The sequence below is a fragment of the Culex quinquefasciatus genome, chromosome 2 (genome assembly GCF_015732765.1).
Source record: "Culex quinquefasciatus strain JHB chromosome 2, VPISU_Cqui_1.0_pri_paternal, whole genome shotgun sequence".
NCBI classification, from domain to species: Eukaryota; Metazoa; Arthropoda; class Insecta; order Diptera; family Culicidae; genus Culex; species Culex quinquefasciatus.
This window is the reverse complement of record NC_051862.1, coordinates 85,937,860-85,958,704: the sequence shown is the minus strand read 5'-3', so window position 1 is coordinate 85,958,704 and position 20,845 is coordinate 85,937,860. Positions and strand designations below refer to the sequence as shown.

The 20,845-nt window shown below is 40.7% G+C and overlaps 1 protein-coding gene across 50 annotated transcripts in view; it reads right to left on the bottom strand.

The window, feature by feature from the left end:
* LOC6037737 (Down syndrome cell adhesion molecule-like protein Dscam2) overlaps window positions 1-20,845 on the bottom strand; it is a 106,696-nt gene that overhangs the window by 15,396 nt on the left and 70,455 nt on the right. For 33 of the 50 annotated variants that reach the window (XM_038253901.1, XM_038253878.1, XM_038253865.1 and 30 more), the window contains exons 11-17: window positions 9,923-10,042; window positions 9,528-9,861; window positions 9,175-9,468; window positions 7,387-9,117; window positions 7,154-7,320; window positions 2,750-2,944; window positions 1,464-1,637 (exon numbers count right to left, since the gene is read on the bottom strand). In XM_038253901.1, the coding sequence (XP_038109829.1) occupies window positions 1,464-1,637; window positions 2,750-2,944; window positions 7,154-7,320; window positions 7,387-9,117; window positions 9,175-9,468; window positions 9,528-9,861; window positions 9,923-10,042 (3,015 nt within the window). Of the gene's footprint in view, window positions 1-1,463; window positions 1,638-2,749; window positions 2,945-3,118; window positions 3,287-7,153; window positions 7,321-7,386; window positions 9,118-9,174; window positions 9,469-9,527; window positions 9,862-9,922; window positions 10,043-14,845; window positions 15,125-15,194; window positions 15,492-15,576; window positions 15,874-18,334; window positions 18,620-18,676; window positions 18,971-19,069; window positions 19,355-20,845 lie in introns of all 50 variants that reach the window. The other 17 variants (XM_038253893.1, XM_038253890.1, XM_038253897.1 and 14 more) reach the window with 11 other exon arrangements.

Here is a 20,845-nt window from a genome sequence, read left to right as displayed (position 1 = left end):
AAATCTAAGTGTGTAAGCCTATTTACTGAATGAAAAGTTCGCATTAGCTGACAACAAAGTTGATATTCAGTGACATGATAGTTATAGAAGACAGCAACTGTTGGTATGGGTTTATAACGATGCTGAAAACTTGTTGAAATCCGCTTCATTAGATGTCAGAGATACTGGGACTTGTTTAGATATATACCGTAATCTGGGGCGAATCGGGACTTCGGTCTGAATAGGGACAGCAGTGTTTAGAGCACTTAAAGCAGTGTTTCTCAACCTTTTGCGATCCATTCCCCCCTTGACTGATTTGCAAGAACTTCTTCCCCCCCCCCCCCCTTATTTTTAATTTACTGGTACCAATGCACAAACATAATCCATTTTTTTAGGTTTGCAAAAAGATTACAGTTTTCATAACAAAAAAAAACTATAGAAGGTATTTGAAAACGTTTTATTTTAATTTAAAAAAAATGAAAAGCCACTATTCTGCGCTTCTTTTCGTTTAAATTACAATAAAAAATACAATTATAGAATATGTACAAATATTAAACAAAATTAATAATTATCTGCGGCAAAAGACAGATTACTCTTAAAAATGTAAAGAATTCAAACAAGCTTAAATAATATTTGTAAAACTTTTTGTCAACTTCCAATTATTCAATAAAACATTCTTGTTAAAAAGTGTACAAAAATCTCACAGAAACCAGCAAATCTGTCACAAAAAAAACTGCTTGAGTCCAAAAAATACAAATACCTCAGAAATATTTAAAAAAAAATCATTTTATTGTTTCAAGAAATGTCAAAATTCACAGAAATTGAAACTTTAATAACTATTTTTTTAAGAAAAAACAAATGTTGTTATTACTAATCAAAGAAACTGAAAGTTGCAAAGAATGATTCAAGACATTGAATTTCTATTGAACCCTCATTCCCCCCCTAGAATGGCCAAATTCCCCCCAGGGGGGAATTCCTCACCGGTTGAGAAACACTGACTTAAAGGTTTTAAATTTCTGGAGTTTTTTTGAAAAGGTCCAATAAACCAAATTTTCAATTTTTGCTTTTTGGGTGTTTTTAATACCCCTGACTCAAGGCGGTTTCAAAAACACCCAAAAAGCAAAAACTGTCCCAATTCGCCCCAGTTGACGGTAGATCAGTGATCAAGCCAACACAAAAAATATCGTGGAAAACGCCGTTGGTTTAAAAACTAACTAGATAACATGAGTTGTGTACTGTTGTATGATGACATTGAATTATAAATGAATTGTTTATATGAGTGATTACTACATTTTGAAAGGATTTAAAAAGTTTTTGCGATACAACCAAATGTATAGTTTTACAATAGATGTAAAAAGGAACATCTAAAACAACACAAAAAACTTCTCGTATCACGTTGTACTTACTCAAGCTTAAAATTTTCATCAAACTCCTGTCAAAAAAATCCGAAAAAGCAATCTGATCAAACCTTTCCCCACACTTACTTATCACGGTTCCCCGCTTGACGCGATCGCAGGTGTTGTAGTTGGATCCGGGCACCGGGGGCAGCTTCCTGTTCGGTGGCGCAATGTAGCCCAGCTCGTCGCGAATGTCCGGACGGCGTTTGTCCAGCGTGGCGGCTCCGGCCGGTCCCATCGATTGGTTGTACACCACGTCGTCTGGAGGTTTTTGCCAGTTTCGAAAGTCAGAGGAAATGTTAGTGGTTGAGGGTTTTTTTTTGTTTGGGGGTCAGCGAAGTCGAGCTGTTGGTGTTTTTTATTGCTTTTGAATGTCTTATCAAACTTTTGATGTTTACAATTTACTTCAATCAACATTTTACCAAAAGCAGATTTGTTTGTATTTCAAGTCTCATATTAATCTTGTATGTGACGAAACTGTTTAATACACGCGCGAATTTACAAATTTTACTGTAACGTACTAGCAGAACAGGATATCTCTCAGCTACTTAGCACAATGACAGAGAGCGAAAGAGAAACTCTCTCTTTTCGCTAAGAATAGAATGTAATTCTGCTGAGAGTGAGAGACTTTCTCAAACTAAAAAAAGTTATGATGATGCGGCCAATTCTGTACAGGCTCATTGAATTCTGTGAACTTAAAAAAAAAAACAAAGTAATACTTTGAATATTCTCATATTTACAAATATTATTTTAAAACTACTTCCAAACAGTTCGACTTCGGTGTAAGGATATGCTATCTACGGAAACACAATAGGTATCGCAGTCCAATATTATACACATTTTGTTTGATTCGTTGAGTTTAGCAGTTCTAGATAGAGTGTTTTAAAATGTACACAATCAGACATGGGAGGGACGGGCGCGGTTGTGACAAAAACACACGATTGCGTTGTTTTTTTACGGAGGGATTTGTAAACCTAAATGAATTTAACATTTTGCGTTGTTTTTTTCCTTTTGAGGTGCTCACTCATGGACACACGTGCGTTTTGCAGATGTGATCTTTTTCTGTTTGTTTTTTTTTTTTTGGTGTATGTAATCACGTGTTTTGAAGTAACTAAATCTCTAACATAAAGGTAAAACTTGTGGCAATAGAATAGTGCAGTAAATTAAACAATAAAACCAATCGTGTGTGTGTATCGAGAAGCGCTTTGCATGGGCTCTTGGAATGTTCTTTATATTTTACACGCGCCGGATTTGAAGAGAGATAAATCGCGAAGGATTTTTGATGTTGTCAAGATTATACAAACTAAAGTACGGAAAAAAATGAAAAACAGTGAAGCGGAAAGAAAATACCAAACCATGGAACCAAAACCTACAATAAACATCCTTGGGTCCGCAGCGTGGATCGTCGTCTCTTCTGCTTCTTGCAACGCAAATCACTAGGACACCTACCGCCACTACGATAATGGTCGCGATCAGCGGTACCATTACGTTCAGGTCGATCCAATGGGGGATCCAGGGCGGGTACACGACCCCCGGCTGAATGGAGCCCAAATTGGGTGCGATCGTACCTGATTATGGTCGTGGTTTTGCACGGGTCGGAATCGTGTGTCATACGCATGTGTATTTGTGTGTTTTGTTTCGTATGTGTGTGATTTGCCCGCGATACCAGTAGTATGAGTAGGTAGGTAGAGAGTTGTTTTTTTTTTGTGTGAGAATAGAAAGAAAGAAAAGAATAAATATACCTTTATTATTGTTGCCTTTGTTACGGAGCACACAAATAACAATAATTGCTATGATAATAACGAGTAAAGCGGCTACGACTGGTACTACAAGGTTCAAATTAGAGAGGATGATACGGATCGTGTCCTCGGCCGTTAACTCAGGTATATCGCGAGTGGGTGCGATTGTCCCTGAAACAACCAATCAGAAAGAGAGAAAAAGTGAAGAAGGGATATTATTCGTTAGTCGCTTTGGCTGCCTTAACTTTTTTTTCGGGGGGGTTGCACTTGATGCATTCAATTTTGATTTTCACTACAACAAACAGTTCATTGAATTCGTTTAACAAACAGTTGAGACATAAAAAACAACGCCGTATATTAATTTGGAAAGTAATCTTCGGGTTAATTAGTATAATGTTCAATTTTGAACAATTACGATGAGAGTCAAAAACACTAATAATTATAACAAAATATTAAAAATTAGCACGGTGGAGAGTAGTGAGACATGGAATTGTCCAAAAGACAGTTTAAGCTGCTACTAACAATACATCTAGCGTTAAAACATAACCGAAACGATAAAATCTATAGAAATACAAGTGTTGGAAAATCTATCAACAAAACAATAAATGATTCACTTGCAATGAAACTCACAATAAGGATAATAACTATGAATGAGATGTGTTTGAAAAAAAAAGTTTGTTGAAAAAGCAAAATTCTTAGGAAAACAGTTTTGTAACTTGTACATAAATTTAGTAATGTTTAAAGAATAGTGGGCAACTTTCCGAGACTTCGAAAGTCTCAACAACATTTTAGCCGTACAAATGGTCAAAACCTTTAATCTTGAGAACAGATTTATTTGGTGACTTAATCAAAGTAATTGATTTAAATTGATAATGCAAGTTACACTAAAAATAGCTCCATACTGTATGCCTAAGAGTTAAAAGAAACCTTCAGCAGTAAGTTTTGAGGTTATTGAGGAGAATTAGTAAATTATGAGAATTGCTCCTATGTGATCTCAAGACGAATGAAATGACACTGATCTGGACAATCGGTCAAGGCACTTCTAAGAAATTCTTACGTATACGTATACGTGATGGTGGGTCTAGAAGGCTTATTGAAAACGAAGGTGACTTTATAGCTGCCGGCCACTATTGCTAGTACCAACAACTACTGTCTTCCGTTTAACAACAAGGACTTCGCCGCCCTGCTTAAAGTATTACAAATATTCGGTTTACTTTAGTAACAATTGAGTTCTGTTAGTGGCTGTATATTGCTATGTATAACCTTTAAAATTGTTTTAGGCAATTTCATAAAAAAAACGTTACTTAATCCACCTTTAATTGGTTGGTGCCTTCCTCTCATTTATAAAGTGATTACAATCCCCTAAAGCATAGAATAGAGAAAGATAGAATTGCCACTCATTTACCGACCGGGGGACAAAACTGTGCTGCCTAACTGATGCCAGCGGCGAAACGGGGAACTACAACACCCTGCGCATAATACTGTCAAAAATGTGGAGAACTGGTTGGCACATATATATTATTCATTTATTTTTATTTCGCATCAGCATCTTTTTTTTTTCTAAATTTCAAGATTATGCCAAATAAGTTGACACCCGTTTTCACTTCTCCAAGACATCTGTTTTGTCATGTTGACATTTCGCTGTCGCTGTCAAACCAAGTGAAGAATTGGAAGAGGAAATGACTATTTTGCCGTTCGGAGTGAAGAAAAGGGGTCGTGGTGTTCCAGCAAAGAATCCGCACTCCAACTTAAACCGCAATTTGCGCCTAATCCTAACGTTCTACCGCCTTCACTAGTCTCGTCTTTTCATCCGGCTTCCAAGCACCATTTCACATTTTTGATTGCCAACTGAACGTCAACAAGCCTTTTTCCATCTGTCACTGTCAAACAAAACGCACCCTCCAGGATGCACAGGGCAGTTCCATCAAAGTGCACAGTGTGCATTTCGACTGAAGTTCCCCGTTTCGAGCAGTGGTGGCGCTGTCGGCAGTGTCGCTTGACGTTTACAAGGGGGAATCGGCAAGTGGCAATTCTACCTATCTCTATTCTATGCCTAAAGTGTCCACATGGCTTATGGATCTCCCCTAACGTGATCGCAGCACCTAAGAGGTCGTATATAATAATAAAAAAAAGTGACGAGTAAAAAAAATAGACTTTTTACAGACTTTTCAAGATTATACAGACACCGCCTTTCAGGAAAATGGCATCCCTCTACAAGGCTTTTTACGTGGCGATCAGACGGGACCATTTGAGGTTATGTAAATTCAGACCATTTTTTAAAATGCTTGTAATTTTAGATAGGTAAGTCAGATCTTGAAAATTCTCAATCCACAAGAAAGGTCTGCTCATATGCTTTCTAAAAATATATAACATGTGAAGGTTTCATGAAAAATAATTTTAATTTTATACGAAAAAGTTTTTTTTAACATAACTTTTTAAATACATGATAAAACCGCATGAATTTAAATAGCAACTTAGGGAACATTAAGACGGATCGATTAAAACCATTCCGGCCAAAATCGGTTGAGCATGTGACAAGATATTCCAGTGACATTGATTTGGTACACATGTCTACATACAGCCAAACACACAGACATTTGCTCAGCTGGTGATTCTGAGTCGATATGTACTAATGAAGGTAGGTCTACGAAGTCTAACTAAAAAGTTCGTTTTTCGAGTGATTTTATAGCCTTTCCTCAATAAAGTGAGGAAGGCAAAAATTCAATTTGATTTCCCGAGTAGGTGGAAATAACGGTCTAAAAATAATGCATGCTTGTTGTTTTTGTTGTTTAGGTATTGTAAAGAAAATATTTTCAAACTTGCATATCCCTAACATTTGTTGAAGACTTGTAAAACCACTGCGTTTTAATTTTCGGAAAGTTTTGAATTCTACACGATTCCTGCATTTTTCAAAGTAGTTTGTGTTTCAGAGAACAACTTTGCCGAAGAGTTCTAAAAGATTCGTCAAATATTAAGAATGTTACATAATTTATAACACGACCGCTGTAAACTTCAACTGTTCCTTCACTTAGATTTAATACCTATATTAAACAGGACAATCATTTTAACGACAAGCTCTAGTAGAATGAAGCGGAAATCAAACTCACGCGCCAAAGTAACTTAGAGTTCGGCAGCCGAAGCCGCTAAACACATTCCATTTAGTTATTTCACATAACATTTTTCTGAGTAGTCCTTAAAAATCGTTCTCAAGATACAGATTTTTTCAATATCCAAGTACAAAAGCAGCTGGTAAATTGTAACACGACAAATTTGTAAATTGACGAGAACAAAACTGTTTTTCCCAAAAGCGACAACTGAAAATTTAGCCAATTTGCTATCAAATCAATCATAACGTTTAGATGTTTGCAAATAAATCAAAATAAACACAATTAACTGAACAGTTCTAAGTAGACTTGCGATCTCTGGTCGTATTTTCGCAGAGGAGGTAATATTTGTATTTGGTTTCGTTTTTTTACAGATGAATGAGATGACTCGATCCAATTGGGTGATGTTTTGGATATTTTCCTGCGTTGTTGTTATCTTCTGCTCTGTAGCCAGCTCAAGCGAGTGCGTTTTTTTCAATTTTTGTACAGATTTGCTTTGTTTCCGCAGATGTTTTCCTTAGTATTGTTCTTCACGCATTTTTTTTTTTGTAACGCCAATCCGAAATAATCGCATTTCAACGAGTGATGTATCTAATTTTGGCTTTCAAGGTTGTTTCAGAGACAAGGAGATTTGAATTGGTCTTTTAAAAAGTAGGAAGTTTGAAAATAAAACTGGGAAAAACCACAGTCGATGCCTGACACAAAACTATGCAACTTAAAAGATGATGATCGTTTGATGGTGTGGATGATGGAACTTAAAGGTGTTAACGATTAAAAATAACGCGCCAAATCATAGTAAAGCAAACACAAAAATGCTCGATACAACGGTCCGATGATTTCTTTAACTTGAAAAACTAAGAACCGGTCATAACAAGAACAAGATGATTGATCATAAGAAGCAATGTTTAAAGGAGACAGAACGCGTCCTACTTACCTCCGGTGATGGTTAGCGTGGCGAATTCGTACTCGGCCACGGTGAAGCCGGCGTTGTTGTGGGCCGTTACGCGCAGATTGTACCAGGTGGCGGGTTCGAGATCCAGCACGACAAAGTTACCGCCGGGCTTTACGTTGTTCGAGATCTGGTTCCAGTCGATTTGATCTCTGCGAAATGGTCGGGCAATCATGAGGGTTAAATCGTACATCTTTAAAAGCTGATTCGAAACTTACTTCTTCTTGTGTTCCACGACAAAGTGCGACATCCGGCAGCCGCCGTCCTTCCAGGCGGGCAGGTGCAGCGTGATCGAGTTGGACGAAACTTCGATGAAGCGTGACTTTTCCGGCAGCAGTGGCTTCGATCCCTTGGTGCGAGTGTTGAGAATGTCTGACGGTTCTCCGGCTCCGATCATGTTGTAAGCGGTCGAGTACACCTGATAGCGCGATCCGCAGTACAGATTTTCGATGGTATATTTGGGCGCGTCCAGTGCGACGTCGATGGTTTCCCACTCGCCGAATTCGGGCTTGTAGTGCAGCGTGTAGCCTTGCAGCGGGGCAGTGTCTGATTCATGGGGCTTTAGCTTGACGGCGAGCGAGTCGGTGGTGGTGGCGGTGAGTGTTAGCTGAGGAGACTGCGGTGGGGCAAGAACGATCAGTCGGTGGGTAATTGAGTCCTTGGCGATCGAGTTTTCGGCGGTGCAAGTGTAGTCTCCGGCGTCCTGGCGGATAACGTCCTTGATGAAGAGCGAACCTTCGGGCAGTTGTCGGATGCGTTCGTTCGGGACAAACTCCTGGCCCTTGATCTTCCACGTGATATCGGGAGTTGGCGATCCGACGGCGAGACACGGAAGCTTCGCGTCTTCCTTGAAGGTAGCGGTGAACGTATCATCGAACGAGGCAATCTTGGCTGGAACTTTGTCGCTTGGCATGGCGGACAACGTCTTTGAGGGTTGACCTTCTCCGATGTTTGTGCTGGCGGTGACCCAGAATTCGTACTGTTGATTCTTTTCCAAGCCCGAGGCTTCGTAGCTCATCTGGAAGGCTGGCGCTTTGTGGCTCTTGGGATCCTGATCGGCGTTCTTGATGTAGACCGTGTACTGCAGAATCACTCCGTTGGGCTGGGATGGTGGCTGCCACGACACTAAGATGGATCCTTCCGACATAACGAGTGCCTTGACACCGGTAGGTGCTTCCGGAACGTCCTGCTCGGTCTGACAATGGATTGGAGCGCTGCGAACACCGTCACCTCCCGAGGTAGTTGCCAAAACTTGCATCGTGTAGTTGGTGTACTTCTTAAGTCCGTGCAGAACAGTATCGCTGGAGGCAGTCTTCTTGTAGTCCTTGTTTTTGTCGTCATTCCACAACTCGCTTGGCGCGTACACTACCTTGTAACCCTTGATAACACCGTTGGCAGACTCTAGCGGAGGGCTGACCCAGGACACGCGGATGGTCTGCGAAGTCAACGTTGTGCATCCAGTGTCACTTGGTGGCTGATCTGGAGTTCCTTCCGCGGTGTATTGCTTTTCTTCTTCGCTCATCGGACCAGCGCCGACCTTGTTGAACGCCTGAATCACGATCGAGTACTGCGTGTAAGTCTTCAAGTTGTTAATTTCCAAGCTGTGTTCCTTTCCTTCTCCGCCTTCCAAAGAGTAGTTGACAGTTTCGTAGATGTACGAAGAGTTGTGCGACGTCTGCTTGAATCCAACGTAGTATCCCAGGATATCTCCGTTCCATTCGGCACGAGGAGGAGCCTTCCAGCTTACTCGCAGCGTAGTCTGATTGATTGGATCCACTTTGATGGCTTGCGGCTTGCCAGAGGGAGCTTCTTCGGCCGTGATGATCGTGACAACTTCCGACGAGTCGGACACTCCAATTTCGTTTTCTGCTACAATTCTAATGTTGTATGTAATTGCCGGGCTAAGCTTCTGTACCTGAGCTTCATTGGTATGACCGGGAACGATGACACTAAACAATAAAGTTCAATAAATAAGCATCCTAAACAACCCAACCGCAACGACTTACCGATCGACGTCATTTTCCCAGGTTCCACGCGATCGCTTGAACTCGATGATGTATCGCTTCAGCGGTGAGTTTCCGTCGTACGGCTTGGCCCAGCTAAGCTGCACGGTGCGTCCCGACTTGTCCAAAACCTTCAGCGCATACGGCATCTCTGGCGCCTCTTGGATGATCATGTTGATGCTCGAATCGTCACTTCCAAAAGCATTCGTAGCCATACAGGTAAACAGGGCCGAGTCACTTCGTTCGGTGCGCTTAATCGAAAGGCTCGACATGACTCCATCCGGACGGATCTCCTCTCTAAAAAACAACGAATCGATTAGATCCAACACAAACACCACACAATCTCTCCCCCATACCTGATGGTGTACCGGTTGTCGGACTTGGGGTCCAGCCGGATGTTGTTCATGTTCCACAAAATTCCAATCGGTTTCTCGCCCTTGGCCTCGCACTGCAGCACGGTCGGTTCTCCGCGGCGGGCTGTTTGGTTGCGCAGCTTCTCGGTAAACTCCGGCGGTGCCTGCACGCTGATCAGAATGACCGCACTGAGGCCCGAGCCGATGCCGTTGATGGCCTCGCACAGATAGTAGCCCTCGTTGGACTTTTGGATGTTGTTGATGAACAGTGATCCTTCCTCAACGCGAATGCTCGAATCGTTCGAGCGCAGGTCCTTGTACTCTCCAGGGGTGTCGCCTGAACGTTGGATCATTCGTTAGAAAGCGAACTTTATAAACTTTTAGGGGCAAAATCTTACCAATAGCCTTCTTCCAGCTGACCTGCGGCTTCGGGAATCCGTCGGCTTTGCATTCAACCTTTGCGTTCGAGCCTTGCGCGAATGCCTTATCAGTGGGTTCGAGGATCCAACGTGGTGGGACTATTTAGTTGTAACGGTGGTTTTTTTTTTATGGAACAACGAGAATATGTTAGTTTCCTTCTTCTTTTGATGTTGGGCCCAACGAGAATGGTGATACCATGCAGAGAAACTTGAAAGACTTTACATTTTTACAATCGACGGAAATGCACTTCATTTCCGACCAGTACAAAACATAACAGGCCAGGCGCCTCCATGGATTCATTCTAAGAAAAAGATGTTTGATGGAGACGCTTGGTTTTTAAAAAGATTTCATAGCATTTAGAGCCTAAATTGTTCTGTTCAGTACTGGCCAGCAATCAAATAAAATGTATTCCTGTGGATCTCAATTGTTAAAGAACGAGACGCAAAATCAACTCATCTACGAAACACATATTTTGGAATAATAGGTAAAATCATGTCAGACTGTACAATTCATAACAATAGTAGTTTATGCAGGGTGGCCAATCAAATCTAATGTTCGAGTTTCCGACTTTTTCTCGACTTTTTTAGAACCTCAAATATAGGCATTTTTACACAAAGAATGATTGCAAATCAAAAACAGTTTGTAATGCAGGGAATAAAAACATAATAAAATGTGAAAAATTACAAAATTTTAAATTTAAATCCGTTTTTTTTACTAAACAATGTAAAAGCATGTCGCCAGTTTTTATTTCTTTCAAAAAATTATATATCTGAAAATTGGGTCCTAAAGTGAAGCTTAGATTGCTGATATTATTGTTTACAGCGATACAGCTTGTTTTTCTGAGTACAATGACCCTTTGTACGATCACAAAGAGTTTAAAATGGATTTTTAAATTAATTTGGAAAAATTAACCTCTCGGTCCTTCTTGACAGAAAAGTTCCTGCTTGACAGCTCGTTCCAAGGGGACCATAGTTGATCCATCGAAAAAATGTTGTCTTGTCAATATATTTTTATTTGCATTAAAATGAAAAAAAGTGATCGTGTTTTTACCGTTGTACAAAAAAAATTACACAGGGCTTTAGTAACCAATTAAAAAAAGTCATAAAGTATCCATTTTATGTATTTATGAACTTTTACATTTAAATCTAAAAAATCATGTGGATTTCAATGAAATATCCAGTTTAATAAGAAATTATGCTCTCATTAAATTTATAATATTTAACTTAAAATAAAATAATATGGTTGTCATATTTAAGAGAAAAAAGCAGTCTTCCCGAAACGCGCGCACGCCGTACAATCCGTACAAGTTTTCAGTGCAGATGAACCTCAAACACACCAGGCTGCTATGTTCGAGTTCTCCTCGCACGGCGCACTCAAGTTTACACGCGGTGTAAACACGGGGTGCACACCTCGGGTACAACGCCGTGCGAGCGAAGAGCGTGTAAAGAGACGAAAAAATGACTGCTTCTCACTCTCTCTGTGGCAAATGAAACACCACTTTACAGCAGAGGGAGCGTGAGGGAACTATTTTTGTCTCTTTTCTGCGTCGTCGGCTTGCACGGGGTTTGTACCCGGGGTGCAAGGTTCGGTTTTAAACTCGAGGTTTGTGTGCGCGTACAGACTGTAGGCACGGTAGAGTTTAGGTTTGCTTGTACGCGTGCACACGCGGTGCTGGTGTTTGATCGAGTACAGAAAACAGAGAACGCGGTTGAACGCGGTGCACGGGGATCACTGCTAAAAATGATTGGAATTCTTTTGATAGTTGGGCATATTCGATAATGAAAATCAACTTTATCAAATTGTTTACCAAAACTGACAGCACAGTACATACATGTATGCAGTCCAGACTCGATTATCCGAAGGCCTTAACAAAATTTCAATTCGGCTAAACGAAACTTCGGATAATCGAATCATAAATAAAACTTTTTTTTTCGTTGTCTTATTTTTGATTGTTGAGCATGAGTATGGCCCTTAAACTACTCCAAAAAGAATTTTTAAATCCAAGATGGCGTCCAAAATGGCGATGATGAAATCTAGAGCTTTTTTTAATAGGTTCTATAAACATATGAAACACAATAGTTTATAGGATCTTTCTTTTTTTAAACTCTAGAAATATTGAATAAATGCATTTTTATTTTATTTTACAGGCAACCAATTATTAAAATTTGACTAAAATGGGGTCGCAGAACTCTTATTTGATGTTTAAAGTAAGACAATAAAAATGCGAAACATTTTTTTTGTTCGTGATTCGATTATCCGAAGTCCCATACAAACCTTCGGATAATCGGACTTCGGATAATTGAAACTCGGATAATCGAGGCTAGAAAATATGTTTCAAACAAGTATGCTTCCGATTTCCGACTTGAGTGGCCACTCCGTGCATTCAACGATTTACAAAACGAAGCTCTTGTCAGCATGAGAAAAACAACAACATTTTTTATAATTCCGGAAAACACCTTTGAAGTTAGATTTGGTCTTGAATGTTATTTTCCGTCGTATGAGTATCAAACTCCAAAACTTTTCGATACAAGTGCTGACTTTTAAGCACTCAAATATCTGAAATAGTAGTTTATGCAACAAGTTGCAAAAAGAGGATTTTTTCAGCACGAGTCGTACTTTTATCCAACGAGGTTCACCGAGTTGGATAAATACGAAGAGTGCTGAAAAAATCAAGTTTTGCAACGAGTTCCATACAACATTTTTTGCAATTCCAAAAAACACACACTGAGTGAAATTTTATGTAAAATTTTCATGTATTTTGTCTTTAAATCGTTTAAATAAAAAATGTTGAAAAGTGTTACTTTTCGAAACAAGTGCTGAAAAGTTCAACTTTTCAGCACCCATTTGAGTGCTGAAAAGTAGAACTTTTCGGCATTTATTTTGAAAGTGTTGCTATTCGATTCTGTTATGGTACAGAAAGTAGTAGTTTCACGACGGAATTGCAAAAAAGTAGTTTTTGCAATTCCGTCGTGAAACTACTCACTTTTCCTGTCATTCTTGAACGACGAAATAGCCTACTTTTCTGTACCAAAAATAACAGAATCGAATAGCAACACTTTTCAAAATAAATGCTGAAAAGTATCACTTTTCAACATTTTTTTTGATTTAAACGATTTAATGACAAAATACATGAAAATTTGACTTAAAATTTCACTCAGTGTGTGTTTTTTGGAATTGCAAAAAATGTTGTATGGAACTTGTTGCAAAACTTGATTTTTTCAGCACTCTTCGTATTTATCCAACTCGGTGAACCTCGTTGGATAAATGTACGACTCGTGCTGAAAAAATCCTCTTTTTGCAACTTGTTGCATAAACTACTATTTTGCCATTTCATCGTAAAACCATTTACTTTTCCTGTCATTTGTACACGAGTCGTACATTTATACAACGACGCTCTGCAAAAACAATACTTTTCAGCACTTGTATCGAAAAGTAATGCTTTTCAATACTGTTTTGGTGATTGACACTTACAAACGATTCTGCAAAAAAATTATTTTTTTGCAATTCCGTCGTGAAACTACTTACTTTTCCTGTCATTCTTGAACGACGAAATAGCCTACTTTTATGTACCAAAAATAACAGAATCGAATAACAACACTTTTCAAAATAAATGCTGAAAAGTTCTACTTTTCAGCACTCAAATGGGTGCTGAAAAGTTGCACTTTTCAGCACTTGTTTCGAAAAGTAACACTTTTCAACATTTTTTGGATTTAAACGATTTATTGACAATATACATGAACATTTGACATAAAATTTCACTAAGTGTGTGTTTTTTGGAATTGCAAAAAATGTTGTAAGCAACTCGTTGCAAAACTTGATTTTTTCAGCACTCTTCGTATTTATCCAACTCGGTGAACCTCGTTGGATAAATGTACGACTCGTGCTGAAAAAATCCTCTTTTTGCAACTTGTTGCATAAACTACTATTCTAACACACGTTGTATTTCTCCAACTCGGTATACCTCGTTAGGTAAGTGTACAACTTGTGCTGAAAAATATTCTATTTGCAACTGGTTGCATAATCTACTATTATTTCTTCGATTATATGACATTGCTGTTTAGAGCTTATATTTTCAGATCTATACATTTTTTAAAATGGGTTTACAAGTTTTAAAATTATATCAACATATTTTTAACATGGTGAATCATGCATTGTTTTTAAAAATGCAATGATATTTTACGTGACACATGATCCTGGGAAATCTTTATCAGTATTATATTTATGTAACTAACATCTATTGTACACAACAATCTCATTATGTACAATTTATCAGCTTTGCTAATGAAATATGCTTTTCTTTCTCAAAAACCAAAAATCGTCTCGAACACAAAAATCTCCATCTTCAAAAAGTCTTTCAAGTTTGCCCATTTGCCGGACTTCAAAAAGAACCCACAGCACACCATTACGATCGTTGAAAACATGCATGCAGTAAGGCCCATCGAAGCACATGGTTTTAGCTTGTAAAAAACGGGGACAACTTAAAAGTGGGGACAGAAGGTGGGGGGGTGTTAGTAGCATGCACTAATCTGCGTCCGTTTGGAGTAAACCTTCACCAGTTGGTGATTTTATTCGAAACCGGGAACGCCTTCGTATCTACAAACTGAAAATTTTTGTGGATGTGGGATCGGGGGTTTTGGTTGGGCAAGGGTTAGGAGAAGAGCCCCGAGTTGACGACCTGCGCTAAGATGGTTCCAGCGAAGAAGAAGTGCTTTCTGGTTTGAGGGAAAGGGTGTGGGGTGCGCAAGGATGGCAAGGTTGGAAAGGAGGTCGAAAGCACTTTTTTGTACAGCAGCCAATCACCAGTGCGTCAAAAAGTTGGGGGTGGTTCCCTAATCTTGTTTTTTTTTTTTTTGTGGCAATGAGTGTGGAATTTCTTTCAACACTTTGTATCACTAACCCACCCTTCACAACCAGCTGGCTGGTGTACTCGGTCGTTCCGGCCCGATTTTTGGCCCGGCAGGTGTAGTTGCCGGCGTCCGAAATGGTTACCAGACGGAACGACAGGAACGAGGAAAACTCGTCCAACCGTTTCGCGTACGAATCGTCCAGCCGTTGGCCGTTCTTCAGCCAGTACACGTCCATGGGCGAATCCCCGGACGTCACCGCGCACATCGTTTTGGCCGAGCTGCCACTGTTAAACCCGTGGGCGCTGAAGGAGAAGGGTTCGATGGTGGGAAGTTCTGGAACGAACGTGGGATAAGGTCGGGGGAGCGGGGTTAGGATTGTTACGCAGCAAATTCAATCATGTACCATTAACGATAAGAGTTTCGGTAAATTCTGCTGCTCCAGCCTCATTCGATGCCCGGCAGGTAAAATTGCCTGCATGATTCCAATTGATTCCCTCGATAGTCAACGCTTTGGCGCGTTTCCCAAAACTAGTAGCCGTCAATCCGGTGAGACTATCGATCGCGCTAATGGCATTTCCGTTGAGCAACCACTCAATTTTGATTGGGAAATCTCCGGAGATCACGCTGCACTGTATCGATGCCGAATCTCCGTAGTTCATTGGGTCTACACCGAAACTAAAGGGAAGAATTTTGGGAGGAACTTAAGCAGAGAGAGGATCAGTAGGGATGGGGAGTTGAATCACGCAAACGACTAAATCTAAATCATGTCTCAAGCGGACACAGACCGTTTACGATCAGCTCGGTCGAATGGTAAGCCGTGCTAGCCTGATTCGTTGCCTTGCACATGAAAACGCCGGCGTATCGTGCGTCCACGCCATCAATAGCCAAAGCCTTGGTTCGCTTGCCAAAGTCGGCAATGTTTACACTGTCGGCGAAAGCGGTCTGCGAAATGGGCGTCCCGTTGAAGAACCATTCGATCATGATCGGCATATCGCCCGAGATGACGCTGCACTGCACCGAGGCCGAATCGCCGTAATTCAGCGCTTCCTCATCGAACATAAACGGAGCAATTTTGGGAGGGACTTGAACGAAAGCGAAAAGTAGAAATTAAACAGTTTTGTTACCAATCACAACCAGTTCCGCGGTGTAGCTGGTCGCACTGGCCAGATTCGACGCCCGACACGAATAATTCCCTGCGTACTGCTCGTTTACACCCTCGATCGTCAACGATTTTGTGCGCTTGTTGATGGCTGCCACGCTGATACGCTCCATGTTGTCGATCCGCTCGATAGGAGTTCCGTTGAAAAACCACTCGATCAGAATTGGGTAATCGCCGGAAGTAATGCCACAGTAAATCGTAACGGACTCATCGTAGTTCAATGGATCATCCCCAAAGGTAAAGGGAGATATCTTGGGAGGGACTGAAGAAATGGGAAAGCAGAGCAATTCTCTAGAATTTCGCAAATCGATTTTTCATTTATTTTTTTATTTGTATGGAACATTGTCCATTTTGTCAATTGTTTCTTCATACAAGTCTCTATAGAATTTTGGGGGCTTTAATTGATATCTTCGACAAAGTTGTAGATTTTTATAAATGCAAAATATAAATTCAAATGCAAAAGTATCAAGTGTTATTCAACTTTACCCCGCGAAAAACAACAAAGTTGATGTTATAGCTTTCAGCCACTTTTGCTAGTACCAACAACTAGTGCCTTCCTTTTAACAATGACATCGCCGCCCTGGGATTCTAAGAGTTTTAGTACGACAAGGAGCGAAGGCGCCGGATAGGGTAGAGGACCCAGAAATCGTCCAATTTATAGTGGCAATCTAGGAAATTTGATGAGAATTTGATGACAATTTATGGTTTTTGGTTCTATTTGTTGTAGAACGTTGATAAACTATTTGATTTTAAGTTTCCTCAAGGTTTTTATCATTTACTTGTTCATTTTTGATAAAATTTTGCGTTTTAATAAAGTGCTCTGAAGAGCCTATTTTCGCCCCCTAAATCCAATTTTCGCCCACCCTTGGAACCAGTTTTCGCCCACGACAAAACTCAAGAAATCAAATGAAATTATGACACAAAGCTAAGCAAATATGGTCTCCTATTGATACACAACATGTTCCCGAAGCTCAATTGCATTAATGTGTACATATTTTGTTGTAAAATAAATTGAAGTTCAAAAAACCCTATAGGAGTTTCCTTTACAGATATCCTACTTATTTTGAGATTCTCTGTCTATTATAACTAAAACCAAAACATGTTCTCACTCTCTCTAGAAAAATATGACTGAATCAAAATTTGTGATAGAACTCATGTGTCCCTGTTCACCCACACACACACACACAGTTACAATTAGCTCCATGTTGTTGTTGATTTTGTTAGGGGAGCTTTAACCCTATGGGTCATTTGCTACCGAATTGACTCAATATAAAACATCGAGTACCTCTTAATAAAAATATTAAAGCACATGTGTAACTACTGCTCCATCCTCTGCTTAATTTGTTCTCCAGTAAACTTTTACAACATTTGAACCAAAACCCCTTATGAATGAAAGTAATTAAAATGATTATTTAACCTTTAAAAATAATCTAGAATGTTCAAAATAAATTTTCAAGCACATTTCGCTGTGATTAGTAAAGTTTTTATGGTAAACGAAAACTGGTTCTAGATAAAATCTTAAAATACAATACTAGATTTCGCCCTGGTCGAAAATTGGATCGAATGTTTTTTCATGACCCCAGAAATCGCCCACTTTTTTTTATTGAAATAACCTTTGGTAAACGTTTAAAACAGGTAAATCACTAGATTTTCATGAAATTAAGACATACAGTGAACTAATGAATTATTCATTCGCATTATTTTCGGACAAAATGAGTTGTTTTCCCTCATTAACATTATTACCCACTGTAGTCGGAATTGACAAAAATATGGCGACTGCAGTAAGGCTTTTTTGAAAAGCTTATAAAAACTTAATAAACAATAGAAATTCATTAGGAAAGTTTCATTTAGTACTAGAAACGAATGATTTCGTAAACCTGCATAATAAATTCAACCAAAAAACGGTATGAGTTTGCTAAATACAGATTAAATCCAGTAGGTGGGCGAAAACTGGAGCAGGGCGAAAACTGGGTCCTCTACCCTACCCATATTTACACTTAGAATTTTAGAGCGCCCGCCGCGGGATTCAAACCAACAACCTCTAGATTGTGAGTCCAGTGCGTGGACCAACTGATCCACACTGGCGAGACTGGTTAAAATCTTCAGTAAATTCTTTGCATTTTAAGGTCCGTCATCTGGGACGAATCGGGACACATGGGGTGAATTGGGACAGAAGTTGCGTGCTGTCCCTATCTAGACTGTAGCCCCGATTCGCCCCAGTAGACGGTCTTTGAAAATTACGTCCGTGTTAGCGAAGCGACTCTTTTCAAATGCAGCAGAAAGTCTCCGGAGTAGGCGTTGCATTGGACCATAGCTGAACGGGAGGATTTTAGGAGGAAGTGTGATGAAGTAATTTAAGGTTGAGTGTTTTTCATAAACTTTACCATTGACGAACAATTCAGCAGTAAAATGCACCACTTCAGGCTTATTTGACGCCTCGCACGAATAATTGCCGGCGTGCCACCCCATTACCGAATCTATTGTTAGGACCTTCGATCGCTTGCCGACATTCGTCACCACTACAGACGGATCGTTGATAGTTGCCCCATTAAAGTACCATCGAATACCGATCGGCAGATCTCCAGATGGAACATTACACTGTATGGACACCGAGTCCCCGTAATTCATGGGTTCATCCCCAAAGCTGAACGGGAATATCTTTGGTGGAACTGACGGGAAATGGAAAGAAGCATGCCATTAGTAAACACTTAACCTAAAAGACGAACCGTTTACGATTAATTCCGCGCTCTGTTCGCTACTTCCAGCGACATTACGTGCGAGGCAGCTGTAATTGCCCGCATTAAAATCCCGGATTGATTCCAACGTCAGTGTACTAACGCGTCGTCCCGAGTGCTGGATGATAACTCCACGATCGTTGTTACGCGGAATCGGAACTCCGTTGTGCAGCCACTCGATGGTGATGGGCAGATCGCCGACCGTGACCGCGCACTGAACCGTGGCAAAGCTTTCGGTGAACGACGGCTCGTCACCAAAGTTGAACGGCAGTATTCGGGGAAGGACTGCGGGAAAGATTGATTTTGGTTGTGTGGGTGTGGTTATGAAAATGTCATGCAGGTGGGTTTCCATGCAGTGGTGGTGCTTGTCTTAGTGAGCAATACCGTTGACAAACAGTTCAGCCGACTGGTTGCGCACTCCAGCGATATTCTTCGCGAAGCACGTGTACACTCCCGAATGATTGGCACTGACCGAAGGGATGTTCAGTGAGCTTGAGCGCTTCCCGATTGAGGTAATTTCGACGTTTGAGCTGATGCGTAACGGTCTGTTGTTAAACTTCCAAATGATCTCCAACGGAAGATCGCCCTTTGATACGTGACAGGTAACCTGGACGCTTTCTTCTGAATCGACTTCACTTTCGAAATGGAACGGATTGATGACTGGGGGAGCTGGGGATTAAGCGCGGGACGGAAGGTTTGTAGTATGGAATCACTCGTAAAGCAATCTTTGTAATGGAAGAATCTTTCCAAAATTGGTGTACCATTGATGATGAGTTCGGCGGTGGAAACCGCTTCGCCAGCTTTGTTCTTGACCCGGCACTCATAGAGTCCACGATGTGTTGGATCAATTCTATCTATACTTAAAGAACTGAGCCTTTCGGATAATTTCGTAACAAGTATTCCTTCGTTTTCGGATGATACCGGAGCTCCGTTCAAATACCAACGAATCTGGAGCGGAGAATCCCCTTTGACTACCATACATTGAACAGCAACACTATCCCCCGTGTTGAGAATCTCCTCACCGAAACTGAACTGCATTATGGTAGGGACAACTGGAAAGGTGGACAAAATACGCTTAAAATCTAAGTCTAAAGTTTGCAAACCTAAAACTGTAAGCTGCGATGTGTGTCGCGTTTCCCCGGCCTTGTTACGTGCAGAGCAGCTAAAATTTCCCATGTGCCGTGAATTGACAGACTCGATCGTCAGCACACTCACGCGGGGCCCACTTTTCATGATCGAAATCCCATCGGCGGAATGCACCGGATACCCGTTGAATAACCACATAATCTCTAGCGGCAGATCGCCCTTCGTCACGGCGCAACTGACCGTAGTCATGCTCGACGTATCAAATGGTTCATCGCCAAATTCAAACGGCATGATGTAGGGAACAACTGGAAAGTATCGAGGAAGAAGGAAAGGAATAATATTCAAAGCAACTCGATTTCTAACCCATAACTCGCAGAACTGACGAGTGTTCCACACTTCCGGCGTGATTTTTGCTAACGCACGTGTATACTCCTGCATGGACCGGCTGCAGGGATTCAATCGACAGCAAACTGTTCCGATGGCCACTCTTTGTAATTAAAACGCTGTCGCTGTTATAAATGCGCTGCCCGTTGAACAGCCAGAAAATCTCAATCGGAGTGTCCCCTTTCGTCACGGTGCAGGTAACAGTCGTAGCACTGTAAATGTCAAACGGTTCCTCGCCAAACTCGAACGGAAGTATGATTGGGAGCACTGGGAAGGGATTCCAAGGATTAAAAGTGTGTTTGAACCATTGTTACCCATGACTTTGAGTTCAGCATCGTGGCGAGCTTCCCCGGCATGATTTTTCGCATAACAGCTGTAAACGCCGGCGTGTTTAGGCTGTACGGATTCTATTGATAGCATACTAATTCGCTGACCTCCACTGGTGATCAGAATCCCTTCACTTGTACGCAAATGATGACCATCAAAGAGCCACTTAATTTCTATTGGAAGATCACCTTTGGTGACAGCGCAGCTCACCGTAGTAGCACTGTAGACGTCAAACGGTTCCTCCCCGAACTCGAACGGAATCACAATCGGAGATACTAATGGAAGAGCAGGGGTTTAAAAATGCGCCAATTTTTGAGTCTCTTACTTCAGTTCAAATTTTGATCCAAAGTGTCACTCATCAGA